Source organism: Channa argus, chromosome 23 (genome assembly GCF_033026475.1).
Source record: "Channa argus isolate prfri chromosome 23, Channa argus male v1.0, whole genome shotgun sequence".
Lineage (NCBI taxonomy): Eukaryota > Metazoa > Chordata > Actinopteri > Anabantiformes > Channidae > Channa > Channa argus.
In genome coordinates, this window is record NC_090219.1 from 8,905,854 (window position 1) to 8,923,017 (window position 17,164).

General features: G+C 39.6%; 1 protein-coding gene across 6 annotated transcripts in view; it reads right to left on the bottom strand.

Annotated features, from left to right (window-relative positions):
• Window positions 1-17,164, bottom strand: part of LOC137108684 (alpha-1,3-mannosyl-glycoprotein 4-beta-N-acetylglucosaminyltransferase C-like) — a 46,955-nt gene that overhangs the window by 8,345 nt on the left and 21,446 nt on the right. For 3 of the 6 annotated variants that reach the window (XM_067493580.1, XM_067493579.1, XM_067493578.1), the window contains exon 3: window positions 5,222-5,292. The exons of the other annotated variants lie outside the window; for them this stretch is intronic. In XM_067493580.1, coding sequence (XP_067349681.1) covers window position 5,222 — 1 coding nt within the window. In that variant the 5' untranslated portion in view covers window positions 5,223-5,292. The remainder of the gene's footprint in view (window positions 1-5,221; window positions 5,293-17,164) is intronic. 6 annotated transcript variants of the gene reach the window in all.

A 17,164-nucleotide genomic window follows, 5' to 3' on the forward strand; every position in this document is an offset into this window, starting at 1 on the left:
TCAACCTGAGCCTGCAGCTGGAGAAGGTGCCTGTGGGATGGAAAACATCATGCCTGGTGACAGTACCAAAAGTTGCCGCCCCAGTGTGCCCAGCAACTACAGACCTGTGGCTCTAACCTCCCACATCATGAAAGTGTGGGAGAGACTGGTCCTAGGCTTAATCCGGCCTCTGGCGAAAGCATCTCTGGAATCCATCCAGTTTGCTAGTTTCAAGTGGGGGTAGAAGACGCCCTCATCCACCTGCTACACCGCATCAACACCCACCTGGACAAACCTGGGGGGGCTGTGTAAGGATTATGTTCTTTGACTTCTCTAGTGCTTTTAACACATTCCAGCCTGTCCTGCTGGGGGAGAAATTAAAGAGCATGCTCGTTGACTCCCCCACGGTTGCCTGGATCTTGGACTACCTCACGGACCGACCCTGAACGTCCCCCTGCCTGTGTTTCTGACACAGTAACCTGTGGCCAGGTTCTCCACAGGGGACAGTCCTATCTCCTTTTCTCTTCCCCCTGTATACCTCAGACTTCAGGTAGAACTCAGAGTCCTGCCACCTCCAGAAGTTTTCTGATGACTCTGAGGTTGTTGGATGTATCCAGGGTGAAGATATCACAGAGTACATCAGTGGTGGGGAGTTTTGTACACAAGTTTTGCACAATCATCTCCAGCTCCACATAAGCAAACCAAAGAACTGGTGGTGGACTTCAGGAAGTCCGGGATTCCTGTCAATCCTCCATCCATTTGGGGAGAGGGGATAGAGATGGCTTCAGAGTACAAATTCCTGTGTGTTCACCTGGACAATAAACTGGTCAGTTAATGCAGCGTCAATGTACAGGAAAACACTGAGCAGGCTGTATTTTCTAAGGAAACCAAGATCCTTTAGCATCTACAGCACCATGCTGCGCATATTTTACGAGTCTGTGGTAGCCAGCCTCATCTTCTATGCTGTGGTTTGCTGGGGAAGTGATATAAAGGTGGCAGACAGTAATAGACTGGACAAACTAATAAGGAGGGCTGGTTCTGTTCTCGGGGAGGAGCTGGACCCTCTGCATGTTGTGGCTGAGAGTAGAATGTCGTCCAAACTGCTCTCAATCCTGGACAATCCCTCCGACCCACTCTACTGCATGTTGGCTGCACAGAGGAGCACTTTCAGCCAGAGAAATACGAATATGTGTATCTGTACAGTGTGAAATGCTGCAAATGAATATGCCTGCTCAGCAAAACAGTGTCCCTGATGAAATGAAGACAAACAAAGATGGATGGCGACACTGCAGACTGCCATGAGACTCAACTGTGATGTATCTACATGACAACTGGCTCATATCATTGACTCAGTGAACACAAATGATTTAGAGCACTTAATGCATTTAGTTTAGTTTGACCACATGCTGCTACTGCTGTGAGATCAGTCAGGAATTGATCAGAAGAAGCATTTAGGTACATTTTTGTCCTATTCTGCTCATTGGTTAAATGGATTTGGGGCAGGAACAGAAAATTAAAAATTAGTGTCGGAGAAATCAACATTTTATCATATAATTTTATCATATCAAGCACTGGTGTTGGTTGACTGTTTTGAAGCATCTGACACTTTGAAGAATGGCAACATCTACTGCCCAAATTGGTATTAAATGTGAAAGGACAAAACAACAGTTGGCCAGAATACAAGCTTTTTTATGCTGCCTATGTTATGTTCATAAAAATCTAATCAATTTTATCCAATCAGATCACTTTTAAATGTGCTCTGCAACTCCGACCAGAGTGAGAAGTATATCTTGTATTCAAAATCAGCAAAGCTTCATTTAGGGGCGTAAGGGGAAACTGCACCGAAGCCAAACAGAATTGATATTTAAGGGACTAAATGAAGTAGACGTATACATGCCCTGAATTACCCAAAGGAGTGACTGTGAGTGTTGGTCTATGTAAGTCAGCCCTGAAACAGACTTAACAGACCAGTTCAGGCTTTTACTCTGCTATTTCTCATTTAGAGCACAACACTGACAAACATTTGATACGTCGATTGTTTCTATCTATACTTTTTGTGTATAAAGTACAGAGACTATAATCTGGGTCTATTGGAATGTCTCTGAATCCAGAATCTGGTTTATAATAATAATTAATAATAATAAAATTGTATTTATTCAGCACTTATGGAACAAAGTACAAAGTCTTGTACAGTAAAAAGAGAAAAATGTAAAATAAATAAATAAAATCAGGGTAAATATAAAATCAAAGAAAAGCACAAAGTAATAATTCATCAAATGACATAGATGGAAAATACTATTTACACTAAAACAAGAGTCTCACATCTAAGGAAAGGCAATAAAAATGCGTTTTAAGATGAGACTTAAAAGATGAAAATGAGACAGACAGCCTGATTTCCTGACGCAGGTCATTCCAGAGTTTTGGAGCTATGATGGAAAATCCTCTATCCCCCTTGGTGTTTAACCAGGAAGTTGGAACAGACAACACACCACTGTCTGATCGTAAGTTTCGGAATGACACATATGGAATTAAAAGATTAGAATTATAGGACAGAGCAAAACCATGCAGAGCTTTATAAGTTATCAATAAAACCTTAAAATTTGTCCTAAAATTAACAGGAAGCCATTTTAGAGACGCAAGACGAGGAGCAATGTGGCTGCTGCTGAGTTCTAAACAATTTGTAGGCGTTTCAAGTCCTTTCGATTAAGTGAGGAAAAGGGGCTATTGCAGTAATCAAGATGGGAGGAGATGAAAGCATGAATAATAGTCTCAGCATCATTAAAGTTTAACATAGGTCTGATTTTTGCAATATTCCTAAGATGATAAAAGCAAGACTGAACTAGTTTAGTGATGTGATTCTCAAACTCAAGTCGCAGTCAAATTAATCACCAAGATTTCCAGCTGGCTAAGTGAATTTTAATAAAGGCCCTTAGGATGGCAGCATATTACTGGTCCAATTATGAGAATTTCGGATTTATTTGAATTTGACAGAGGAAAATTTGAGGACATCCAGTTTCTAATATCCGACATACAATCTCAGCCTACTATGGTCTATGGGAGTATTAGGGAGATACAGCTAAGTGTCATTAGTATAACAGTGAAAGGAAATGTGTCTGTGTATAACATCACCCAGTGGAAGGATGTAGAGTGAAAAAAGAATTGGACCATTGATCCTTGGGGAACATCACACTGAGAGGGGGAGAGGGATGACACATACATCATTAAAAAAACTTAAGATTTCCTATTAGACAAATATGAAGCAAACCAGTTTAACGCTGTGCCCGATATACCCACCCAGTGCTTCAGTATAGCCAACACAATATAGTTGGGGGGGTTCACACTGAGCCAAAGTCAGCATTAATTAGAAGCTCATTTGTGACACGTACAGGAGCTGTCTCTGCTTTGTGTTTTGCAAAAAAAAACCTGATTGGAACTTTTCAAAAATGTTATTTGTTTCCAAAATTCTCAGCAACTGTTTCAAGACCTTTTTTTTTTTTTTAATTTTAGAGACAAATGGCAAATTGGAAAAAAGGGGGGTAGCTGTTAATGTTTTGGCACCCCTCATTCATTTTAAATAGGGAGTACAGAACTTTAAAAAAATATATATTATAACATTGTAAAGCACTCCAGAGTTACTGTGTCCACAGGGATGGGATAGATAGTAAAACATTAAACATAACATCTTTGGGCATAAATCAAAATGGATTAATCATGTAACAGCTACATTTTTATGTCCACTGGTTGGGTGTTTCCAGCAGAACGACAATGTATGTAGAGACATAATAAATCACACTACTGTATGTGTTCGTGCTAATGAAGGGACATGTCTTTCAGTGCAACAGTGTTAGGAGGATCAATTTGTTGTTGGATTTAGTCTCTTCATTAAATTTGTTTACAGCAAGAAAAAGTGAGTATTGCCAGTAATTTTTCTGCTTTTGCCAGCCGTTATAATTGTGTTTGTGACTTGTGCTCTGCAAAAATTTGACTTTATTTATGTGTCTTTTTATTTTTACTGTGGCTTCATCTTTTCATCCCGAGTAAACAGGCTTAAAATGAAGGTCTTCTCTCAATGTGCCACCTTAAATAAAGAAAAACAGAGTGAGTGAATGATGTTTTTCCAATTTCTTGAAGGTTCAAAGTCCACTGAAACCTGAAGAATAATAATGATTCTGTGTGTGCATTATGACCATTTCAGTTTTGTTTTAGAGTCAGCCACTGTGGCACTGAAATGCACTCGAGAATCTGTGCCAAAGGCTGTTAATGAATGGTTTTTAATCCAATATAGTTTATGAACATCACACAGTTTTTTGGGACTTTGTGACCTTAATTTAATATACAATGAGTGTCTCAGACACTATATCCTGCTATTATTCTCCATCTCAGTCCTGCCTCTGTGGACCTCGGGCAGAGAGCTAATGTGGGTCAATGCACTGACTGCTGAGGAGAGCCCATCCTTATTAGAGCTGCCAAACTGGGACCGCAAAAGCCTTTCATGTTCTTCTGTGACCACAAAAGGTAAATACACTCCAGATACAATTTACATATACTGCACAGAAGTGCCACACTTTAGTTTGCTTCGGGATAAAGCCTCATTTAACCATCAATGAAGCTGCAGAATTGGCAGAATCATTGATCACTAGTTGCAGAGATATGATTATTTCAAACAATGATGATAAAATCTGAAAAGCTTTCGAAGGATCACTCATCGCTAATGCTTTGAATTTAGTTTTGGATGATATATCTTTTTAGTTCACAGGAAACTGGCACAGATAGTCTGACATCAATATCCAACTATTTGTTGATACACTGATTGGTCACAGCATTACCACCACCTGGTGGTCTTAAAGTTTTGGCTTATAGGTGAACGCTTGCTGATTAGAATAACAAATTAAAGGCCATTGGCAAGTACATTTTAGTGCAAACCTTGTAGGCACTAAAGGTGAAGTGAGGATGAGTTCTCAAACAATGCCATGAATAGTATTTAATTAATCCATTTACTTCATACACAAAGTGAATTAAATCGAGTAAAAAAATTAAATATTTTGTGTGAGCCAAATAAATTCATGATGCCATGTGTTCAATTCCTAATATTAAGGTCATTTATATTATATAAGTATTTTCTATGTTATATGACATTTTTTCCAGACTTTTACTCTTACATTTACATTATTTTTGAGGTTTGAAAACCAGTGACAGAAAAATAAAGCTGAAAAAAGTAAATGAGGATAATGTTGTCACTCACTTCCCTGATCAGAAATTGAGGTGAAGTCATCACAGGCGGCGAATAAACATTTTGGCACCACAGCTGGGAAACTGTGAAAAATGACAGTGAAGAAGAAACGCTTCAAACTCAATCAATACGAGGTGACATTGAGCGAAGCACGACCTCGGTGTTGGCCATGAAAGTAAAGTTGGACCTCAGAGTTCAACTGACTTGTCCTTTACAGTACACTTAACGCGAACATTTCAGATGTTCAAATCATGCTTTATCAGAATTTTAGCCGTTGGGTTGTTGTGGTTATTTTCTAGTTGTATCTTCTGGTGAGATTTTTACAATGCTCATCATGAAAAAAATAAAATAAATATGTAAAATAAATATGTCTTTGAAAACAGTATTATATAATGTATACATTGTAAATAGTTTAGAGTAGCGAATGGTAGTGAAGAGCCCTTCAGTCATCGAGGGTAACTGCTAACAGCACGGCTCTAACAAGGTCAGTATCTGTCTGTGCACACATCTCTACAACTTGTGGGTCAATTGTCGCTCAGTTTTGTATTTAACATTCATAGTATCCTCACCCAGGATAATCTGACTATTTCTCATTCTGTGAAATCTATCAACAACCTGTGGGTGGATTGTTATTAGATTTGATGTCCTCCTAAGGATATGTGTTAATCATTTGTCTATAAAGTTTTTCCCTGGTGCTACAGTATCTTAAGGTCGAAATTTGAATGTGTCCAATACTTTGGTTTATGATAGAAAACACACAGGATTCTCATCATTTGGTACAATATTTTGTGCTAATATTCAAATGGTAGCATGTTTAAGTGTCGGTCAGAGGCCATGTTGTTGAGCTTAGGACTGCGAGACCTGGTTCCACACAACAGATGACTTGCACATGGTTTAAATAAATATATGCTGTTTGGATTGCCCCCTTCTGGGGGAGGGCTGGAGCCTATCTCAGCATTTATTGGGCGACCTATACCCCGGTATAGGTAGCCACTCTATCTCAGGACCAACACAGAGAGACAACAGTTCACACTCATTCTCACACCAACAGTTTAGAGTCACTAGTGGCAGCAGTGCTAACCACTCCACCACCTTGCCATCTGGGGAAAAAACAAGCAGTCCAAAATCAGTGTTGAGATCTTCATTAATACTGCTGAATATTTTTATACATGAAGATTTGTGAAGAACAAAGCACAGCAGATACAAAAGCTGTCAAATGATCTTTCTAAAATCAAGTATGACCTTTGAACTTTATCTTTTAATCCAACAGGAACAGGAGATCCCTACTGTATACTACAGTACCGAGGAAAGACTTCTGTGACATCTCATCTGCTGATGTGTTCACTAAATAAACACTGCAGTGAGACAGAAGTGAGTTTTCAAGGTCAGAATTTTACTTTGAACCTCAGCACACTCACACAGTGTGACCATACGAAGAGATAACAAGGAAAGTGGAGTCTCAGTGTGGATGAACACTGGAAAATACACTGCTTCAAGCAAACTGAGCCTGTTTTTACATCCAGAGCAGAAGAGCTTGTGTTTGAGCTGCAGCGTCGTCAGTCTGCACACCAACACACCTTCAACTCTGGCTCATTTCCCAACCGTTTTAAGCTTCCTGTAACACGAATATGTAGGGCTGTTACGGTCACAGCAAATCCATATGCAACACAGAATAATAATCAAGAGAAAATGCCAAAAAAAATAAAAAAAATAAAGGCAATTCATCTCTTGCAAAATGGCTACTCACTGCCTATAATGAGATGCCATTTTTAATAAGCCCGCGTGTTGAACAACAAAGCCATTTGGTAAACACTATTGTTCATTTGCCTGTTGACATCCCAGCAGCACATGAAGCTTTGTGGATCCCTTCGGAGCTGCTGTGTTTGTCCTAGCTGGAAAAACAGACAGCTGGAAAAACACTGACGAGGTGTCACCGATTAGAAAAGTTTCAATGTTTTTCAGCAATTTTAAGTAAAGGAGTGTTTCTGAAATATTAGCTTTTGTTCAGGTCAGGCCATCTGAAGTCAGTGTGAACCCCCCCCAAAAAATCCAGTGGACTGTGTTTTTCCCAAGTCTTTAGTCTAGACACACATACATTTTTCTTCACAATAATACATTTTTTATCTTTTTGGACACATTTGCCTTAACTCATTCTGCCAGCATATCACTACCCATGTGTACCCACTGTCAACGTCGTTACCATTTTGATTGGTGCACAGAAACACCTGAGATTACCTATTGTCAACACGGCCACCAAAATCAAACCAAGAGCACAGACTAAACACAAATGCAGAGCAATAATACAATTCCAGTTAATCCATTTTAATTAAAATAAAACATAATTTAGAACAGCCACATATCAGCGATGGGGTAAGAGTTTGTGGGTTTGCTTTAACAAGATTTAGAGCTGATGCAGAGACTGCATGCATGGAAAATGTTAGCAGAGTTCAGAGGAAGTGAGATGTGGGATCATCAGCAAGTAAACAGCAGTTCTTCCAGAAGAAAGCAAATCTTTTTGCTCCCATCTGGGAATTGTACCAAGTGCATCTGTGCCTCATTCGATGTGTTTATTTATTTATCAAGGTGGAGGGGGGCAGTTACTTTCTAAGACTCTAGACTCTAGCAGTTACCCTCTTCCTGCTGTTAGACAAGAGGGGCAGATCCTATTAAAAATGCATGGCAGGCACAGCTGCAAGACCTGCGCCAAATATTCATGCATATAGACTGCATGGTTAGTTACCAGCATGCAAAGCTGAGGGGATTTAAATATGTGATGCACTGTTTTAGTCTTGCTGCAACCTCAAACAAGATAAACTAGAGCCCCCTTTCAGACATGCAGTATTCTAACCATTAATCTGATGCCTTCATGTCTAAATGAGTGCTCTGGTCAATTTTTCGGAAGAGCAAAGTGTCACTTACTAAACAAGTCTAAATGACAAGTAGTCACATTAAAGCTGCTATAAAAATAATTGACCATAAGAGTAAAAAGCGTACAATTAAAATGAAATGTAACTTCGTCTGCATACATGTGACTCTAGTAACAGTGTCTGTGAGGTAAAGAAATCAAAGGCAAAAACCCAAGCTTGTTTTAAAAGTTTGAAGGGAATTGAAGAGGACACTGTGAATGGAAATAAATGCAGAGACATCGTGACGATGTGGGATGTCAATGTCATCCAGGTGGTTCACCAGTATTTTATTACAAATGCTATTCATTTGGCTTCAGTGTCAAACTGTTAAATCTGTTTAAACAGGCCTGGAGTACTGATCTGAGAAATCATGTGAATGGTGCAGATATTAGATATTATATTATAAGTCTGTGTGCTACACCGGCCGGAACAGGAATCAAACCGGTTACCTTGTACCTGTGAGGCAGCAGTGCTAACCACTCCATTACTGTGCTGCCCATAAATAACATTCAATCTACCTCAATCTACCGCCTTTGAACTTGAGGAGGTAGAGAGATACTGGAAACAGAAATTCATTGCTCTGTAATGTTTTACACACTCACAAACGATTTAATATATTGCTGGATTGCTAAAAGGCAACAGCCACAGTGAGGGCATGTGTTTTTGGGAGTGCGGTTCGGTCCCCCTTCGCTTCATAATAGCTGCACACAGTGTGGAAAGTAAACAATGTGCTGATTAAACGAAAATGAAAAGGAAAATTCAGAAAAGTAAGAAAATAAAGCAAAGTGAGGGGAAAACTGTTGATTGCAAGCAGTAATCAGTTTCTTTTGTAGTCAAGCAAAGACAAATTGTACCTATGAAAAACAGTGATGAAAGCAAAAGAAATTGACCAGCAATATGAAATAAACTTTAGAGACACAATTTTATTTTATTTTTAACTTTCATAAGTGATTTATATAACAGAATTGATTCAGCCTGCAGCTCATGAAGCGTCTGAATTCCAAAACATCAAGTGCCTGCTAGATCTTTTCTGGGAAAATCCTGCCGTGTACAGTGCAGGTAATGGTTTGGTTCACTTTGTACATAAACAGTACAAGTGGGGGTCTTACTGTACATGAAGCCCTACAGCCAACAGAAAACCTGAGTAAGAAGATGTAACAACACAGCTCACTACAACTGTTTTTGACTTTTTGGAGTTTAGGGTGTCTGAACGAGGAACACAAAATGAAAGTGTTTGAACATTTCACTGATAAAGCCAATTCTTCTGTTTGTTTTACATAAATGAGACAAGTTGCTTTCAAAGCAGAGGTACGCGATCTAGCTGCTGCTTATTTATCTCTCATCACTCCAGGACTTTAGCGAGTCGAAGCTGAGGAGTTGTCGTATTGAGGCCAAGTCTTTAGAGTCCTGGTAGAGCAATCAGGTCTGAAATGGGGAAGTTACTTGAGAAGCCAGGTTGCATCTTTGATGTTCATTGCATATTCTCCTCCACAGCTACATGCTGCTTTAGCTCCTGTGCAATTCTGCGGTTAAAACTGTCACACAGGGGATCATTCTACTATGAGTTTATTATGGAGGTGGTGGTGGGTGGTGGAGTCGTACTGGAGTGAATTATAAGAAGAATGGGGTTCTAATGTTTTGGCCACCTCGTTAATTTTAGATAAGATGACCAAAACTTTAGAACCATCTCTTATAAGTAGAATTCATGGCAGAGCTGCTGTATCAGATTGCATCAGATTGTACAGGTGCACATATTTAAGTGGCCAGTGATTTTAGTTCTACCAATAACTTGCAACTGCAACTTTTGCTGCTTTGCACTTTCCCGTTGCAGAGAGACTTGAGCATGGATTGTTGCTAGTTACTTAGGCATGTATTGTTTCCTAAGTTATAACATGCAGAAAATGTTCATATTATTCCAAAAGGTGATGAAGTTGTATTAGTAGGGAAAGTTATTTGATTTTGGAAGGCATTAATGCCCAACACTGATCATCCTTCTGCATTTCCTCTTGTTTTAAAAATGCAGGGAGGAAAAAAAGCTTTGGTCACTGCCCTGGCTTTGAAAACATCTCCTCACTAACCACACTCATCTTTTTGGTGAACAGTGAACTGCAGTGCCTTGAAAAAGTAACCTTTCCACTTTTTGTCACATTAAAGCCACAAAAATAAATGTATTTGATTGGGATTTTATGTGATAGACCAACACAAAGTGTCTCATAACTGTAACGTGAAAGGAAAATGATAAATGGTTTTCAAAATTGTTTTTGAAAAAAATATCTGAAAAGGGTGGCGTGCATTTGTATTCAGCTCCCTTTACTCTGATACCACTAACTAAAATCCGGTGGAACCAATTGTCTTCAGAAGTCACCTAAATAGTAAATAGAGTCCACAGCTGTTCTGTGAAGCCCTCAGAGGTTTGTTAGAGAACATTAGTGAACAAACAGCAAGTCCAAGGAACAAACCAGACACCAGGGATAAAGTTGTGGAGTAGTTTAAAGCAAGTTTAAAGCTTCCTACCAAGACATGGCCGTCCACCTAAACGGACAGGCCGGGCTATTAATCAGAGAAGCAGCCAAGAGGCCCAGGGTAACTCTGGAGGATCTGGAGAGATCCAGAACTCAGGTGCGAGAATCTCTCCACAGGACAACTATTATCTGTGGAAGAAGGTGCTCTGGTCAGATGAATTGACTCAGGGGGCTGAACACAGATGCACACCACACTTTCTAGATATTTATTTGTACAAAAGTTTTTATCTTTTTCCTTTCATTTCACAATTATGTACCACCTTTTGTTGGTCTATCAAATAAAATCCCAATAAAATACATTTACATTTGTGGTTGTAACGTGACAAAATGGGGAAAAGTCCGAGCGGTATGAACACTTTTGCAAGGCACTGTAAACATATTGTTTAAAGAGATCAAAGAACGTCGGCATTTTAAACACACAGGGTGAACAAGAGCTAGAAAAGCTTTGTTAACTTGGTCCCACTCTTGGTGAACATCTCACAGTAACACATGGGACCATTTTATTAAGATTGGACATTCAATGATTTAAAAAAGTTTCTCTAATGACTGCCCACTCTCCTTTGGGACCTCCCAAAATTGCAAAATGTTCCTCAAGAAGTGAAACATGCAAAGACTTCACAAAAGGTTTTTTTGTTTTTTTTGGTTGGTTAGTTCATTATCTTTGACACACGCTCCACACTACTGATCAAATCATCATGGAGATGAAATATTCATAGTCTGGCAAGTGTTTACAGCAACTGGAAGATGAGGTTGTCAGCATTTGTTTGCACTGCCAAGGGCTAAAACACATTTCACGCTCATTACTCTTACATTATTATATCATTTTTCAAGGAAATTGTTCACAGCAACTTGTTCTTTATTGCTAACAAACAGCAAACATCTGTTTCTAAACTTGCAGCAAAACACTGACACAAGTGGATTTTAGACAGGAGAAGGTTGGTAACATAAATCAAGCTGCCATTTTACACTGAGCGCATCACTGTATGCTTCAAAGACCCTGGAATATTGTATCCGCTTTGATTGCTTGTCAGGGAGCACATCATTGCTGATAAGATTTTAAATATAAGTGATGCAGCAAAATGAAAAAATGTGTCCTGCCTTCAATGTTGCAGCAGAAATATGTCATTTATAATGGACGACATGTTAAAATAGTTTCATTTTTGCCTACTTTGTTGTGTACAAAGCAACAGTACCTATCAAGCTTAAAATGTCCTTTATTCTAAGAAGCTAAAAGTGGTTTGATTGTGTCAGTGTTTGACTTCACATGTCACTGTCAGCTGGAGACAGATTTGCACAGCTTGTCTGGTTATTACAGTATGTAGTGTTCAGGACCAGCGCTGAGACATGATGACTAATACAGTCAGCTTTTTCTACCAGGTTTGTGTGACGTCAAAGCCAAGCTGAATGTGGAAAATTGCTAATTTGTGTGAGAAGCAGCCGACAGGAGGTGGGTGGTGCTGTGTTGGTCAGCGGGGTCATTTTAAGAAACACGGTCGCCTTGGAAATGTTAATAACGTTCGGTAACTTTGACATAACTTTCCTCTTATGCTGGGTTTTCCAGGCAAAGTTGGCTCGCATGCTGTCCCCAGCAACTTCTGACAAATTCACGGAGCTGCCAACAAAAATCAACAACTATTGTCAGGTGCCTTGCTCAGTGGCACATTCGAAATGAGTTAGAGACAGAAAGAGCAGGCACAAATAAAGTGTTTGTATAATTCTGGTAATTCCATTACCAGAACCTGGTAATGGAGGATTCACATCCTTTACCTGAAAACTGAAATTCCTGCATGTGTTTGTAGAGTAAAATGTATTTCAGCATGCAGAAACAATATGCTGATATTGAAGAATCATGAATCATGTCTGAATGTGAATTGGTTGGCCTATTAACGGGCACAGATTTACTAGAAATAAAATGATGCATTTTAGAGATAAAGGGATGAAAATGAATCTATAAAACCAAAGAGCCAAAGAGCACTGAGCATGTACATCAGTCTGCATATTAAATCCTTCTACTAACTCATTCACTTGGGTAGATGCAGGTTCCATGCGCCAGTTCCAGGGGCACTTTAGGAGTAATCACAGAAGCTGCAGTTTTTTATCAGTTTGGCTACAATCCTATCACAGTAGGACTTTCTCCTGTCATTGTATCTGTTTTTATGCCACAAATTCACACACCTAAAGCTAGAAAAGTGCCAGTAAAAGTAAATATGAACAATGCAGGTTTCAAAACATACAAATCTCAGGTATGGAATGCATTAAATGTGTGTCAGTGTGGTTTTGTTAGTGAAGGACATAAGAGTTGGGTTTTGTGGAGACCCATGGCTTTAACGTTTTAAACTCCTCTGTTTGACTGTAGTTTCTGACATGGTGAAGTCTGTCACACCTAATGTAAAGTCGGAGAACATTTTAGCTGAAAGTAGTTCATGTAAAGGAAAAATGTTTTGGAGATAATTTCTTAGAATTTATATTTACCATAAAATCAATAGACAAAGAAGGTTACTGCTTTATGAATGACATTTTTTTAGACCTGCTGCTTTGTTTCTATGTTACTAGATAGTTTGACATTAAAAAAAAAAAAAAACTCCTTCCTGTCAAGGCTTCACGTATTCAAAATCAGTGTAGTTCAGGATGTATATTAAGGTGTGTATGTCATTCTATGGGGTTTTGCTGAAAAACAAGGGTGGGCCAGAAGAAGTAAAAGTAATCGCAAACTTGCTAAACTTCCCAGCGTCACTTTCCCCTCAGTTCCTGTCAGTCCTCACCTAGAACTGTCTAATAAGGTATAAAACAATCGTGAAAAAACATAAATGCAAAGACATTTTTTTCCGATTTGGAAGTTACTTGAAATCAATCACACTTTTCCTTTTTGACCCACTTCTCTGAACGTACGTTGCAGCCACCTAAGGACCGACTCACTGCTGATCTACCTGGGTAGAAATTTGTTTGTGTGGCCAGTTATGGAAGCACTTTGACTCATTAATCATTCATCGAGCAGAGAAGCGTCTGCTGAGAGCTGATTCGTGGCATTTAGATGCGAGGGAGAATACAGTAAACACATTTTCTGAGTGCTGCTCTGTGGTCCACATATAATCAATTCTCCTGTTATTGCGTTTCACTTGCTGTGGGGCAACAGGGTGAAAGGATATGATATCACCCAGGACTTGCCAATAATATATTTCTATCAGCGAGAAAGCACCGGGGGGTACTGGGAAGTGTCAAGCTAGTCTAAACCATATTTTCAATAACAAACAGCACTCCTGTGAGAAGTCAACAATGCCCCAAGGTGAGACATGTGCCATTTGTCACTCTGGACGCATGACAATGTGGGAAGCCTTAATGCAAAATATGTGATATCTGCCTGCAGGGGGAACTGAGAGTTCACTAAAATGAAAGTGCCCGAGAGGGAAATACAAAAGCCATTAAATATTCTCAAAGCCCGTCAGATTCTCTGAGCTCTGCAGCAACACGGGAAAACCATGTTTAAGCACACAGCAGTGAAATAGGTGCACTGACTTAGTGTTTTTGGAGGTGTATAAATGGTAAACGGAGAGATTTGGAGATGCTGTGCAATACGGGGAGAATATGTTGGTCTCCATGGCGACAAGTGTAATAGAAACATCAGTGCAAGCTCAGTGGCAGAGTGGCATTGAGACGCCCTGAATCTTTGCAACTCTGAAATGATACCTCTTGCTGTAAAATCATCCCTCAGCTCTACATAGAGGGAGGAGGAGGAGGAGGAGGAGGAGGAGGGAGAGGTGTCAGAGCGCGCAAAGCTCTGCTCTCAAGCTCCTTCAGTTGCCTAAATTTTCCCAATTTATTCCATCAGACAATGATGCAGAGATGTGATAACTAAGGAAAAACAAGCTTGATTCACACTACAGCTGAGCGTGTCCCATTTCAGCAACTGTGTTAGAGAAAGTGATAATTTGAAACAGCATGTGAACAGCATGACGACATAGTTGTCAGCATCTGACGTGGGCAGTGGCTGAGCTCAAGTAAGAAACTGTAAGTAAGAAACTATACTAAGCATATACATTTTACAAGTCTGTAAATGATGTATATGCTCAGTATACAGCGAATTAGAAACAAATTGCACAGCTGCTGTGATCATGATGACAAGCATGACATAACAAACACATGATGCATTTTCTTAGTTTAAATGACGTTTCTCCTCCAGTGTCTGTTGAAACAAACTACTTTGCTCCTAAAACGATTTGTTTTGAGCCGTCCACATGATCACCCACAGTTTTACTGCTACATGACGTTTATCTTTCCTTATATTGTGTCTAAAAAGACTCAATTTGTGAGCTTCAGTCCATCTGGATACAGCTGAATTTTCTAATCATGTCTTAATGGGCAAAACTGAGCTCATAGCTGAGTCTGATCCTGTTATGTCCTTTATAAGTATAAAAAGACAAATATGACATATCCATGGTCTCTCCCACAGAGCAGGGGACATTAGCATTAGTTAGCCTGACAAGAGCTGAAAAATGACGAGACTAAGAATTACGCCCCTGCAGGTTTAGCACACACGGATAAATGAAGCGAATTCCGTATTTTTAAAGATATTTAGGGCTGAATAACGTTCAGTAACATTAGAAACAGCAGGTCTATGGTACTGACACTGCCTCATTGAACGCACACCCGAGAGCGTCCCGTAGCAGAGATGCTACTTCACGACAGGTATCGACAGCCTCTAGTGGCCAAGTCAATGTCCGTGCTACACTGAGCTGTGGCCAGTGCATCACACCTCATAGCTGCTACTCACTCCCTCGGGGTGTAGTTACCCTTTACAAATACGCATCCAAGCTGCCTTCCTCAATCACATTTCTCCATGCTACCTGTAACACCACACTCATACCAATGAATATCACTGCATTTTAACTAAAAACTGCCTGATAAATGGTATAGTTTTCATACAATCCACAATATTTTGACAAAATTTTGATGTACATGCTCATATGTGCCTGTAAGTCTGGCTGCAGTGAAACAGTGGAGGGTTTTTTTTTTTACGTTCCTGACATGGCTGTCAGCTCTGATTCTGATATCAGATATTTATTACATCCGTGCAGGGAAAAAAACACATAGAAGCAGTAATTTGGAACCAAGCCCGAAAGCCCATGTGGTGAATGTAGTGCAGAGCAACAAAACCAGCATCAGCCTCCAGCCAAGAGTGTACAAGGGAAGGGTGCTATTATAAGATGAACATATTAGGGTGCAAAAAAATCCTCGGGAGGTCACTGGGAGTTCAAAATGATGTTTCCCAGAATGTCCATCAGCCAGACACGCAAGAGGCTGACTTGCTTTTGGAAGGTGTTCTGTTTCAGCTTCGCTTCATCTACTGTACAACTCACACTCATGTTTCTCCGAGATGTCTTTTTTTTAAAAAAAAAAAAAGACTAGACACAAATCTAGCGACTTTTTCTTGTGTTATTGGAGACTTTTGGAGACTTTAATGTGAACATACTTATCGTTCTCACTCTTCTTGATGAGCAGCAGGTGCTGCCGTTTGCCCCTCAAACATCCCAAAGCCCTCACAAGCGGCCAAGACCTCGAAATGATGAGCGCACACACAAAGCCCCCAATGGTACCCATACCAGTAAGACAATACAATACAAAGACATGCACACGGACACACTAAATGCAGAAAAATAAAAATAATTTGTGAGATTTTAATGCTAAATTTGAGTTTATGGACACCAACATTTTGTAAAGGTTCAGGAAAACCTCGCTTATTTGTTTGAGTTGAAATAAGCTATGACAATAAATGTTACAAAACAGGAGTAGCTCTCGACCCCCAACATTTTCTGAAAGTACCTCTCAGGGGGAAAAAAAGGTTGAAGACCCCTGGTCTAAATGCTACATTAGAGTCTTATGTTCACTCCAGATGTCGCCAAATGGTAACATTTATATTTTGATACTCCTTGGCTGCAGGTACAAACAACCTATAGTACAAAGTCAGTCTCCTCATTTGACAGATGTTTGAAAAATGGTGTATATATATATATATATATATATATATATATCAGGTTATAAAGGTTTTTCTAATCTCCACCCCTTCTTAGCTGTTCCAAACATGACCAATAAACTGAAATGGTTTCATTATGTAAATGGTGTTATTTTAATATTTTAAGCAGTACAGCTTATTTCATTATCTGCCAGTTAACACATTTCAGCTGCTATAACCTCCCCATCTCCAGAAGACGAATGTAAATTATGCCATTAGAGAATTTCATCTATATTAAAATTTATTCTGGATGGGATTTTGTTTCCTTGTTCTTAAAAGGGGCTTGCTGAGGACAGCACTCAGTGCCACCATTTATCTTTTAGCCTTTACAGTGAAGATACGGATGTGCTGGAAGAAAACATTTTTTATTTTGTTTGTTGAATTTCTCTCTCGGCTGAGAGCGGCAGCAGCAGCAGCAGCTTTGCTCTGTGACTGTTTTTCTTTTCTGAGACACTGTCCTGATGACAAGAGAATGTGACACCGGCGGAGGATCTCCACACCAGTCTCAGCTTCATCAATT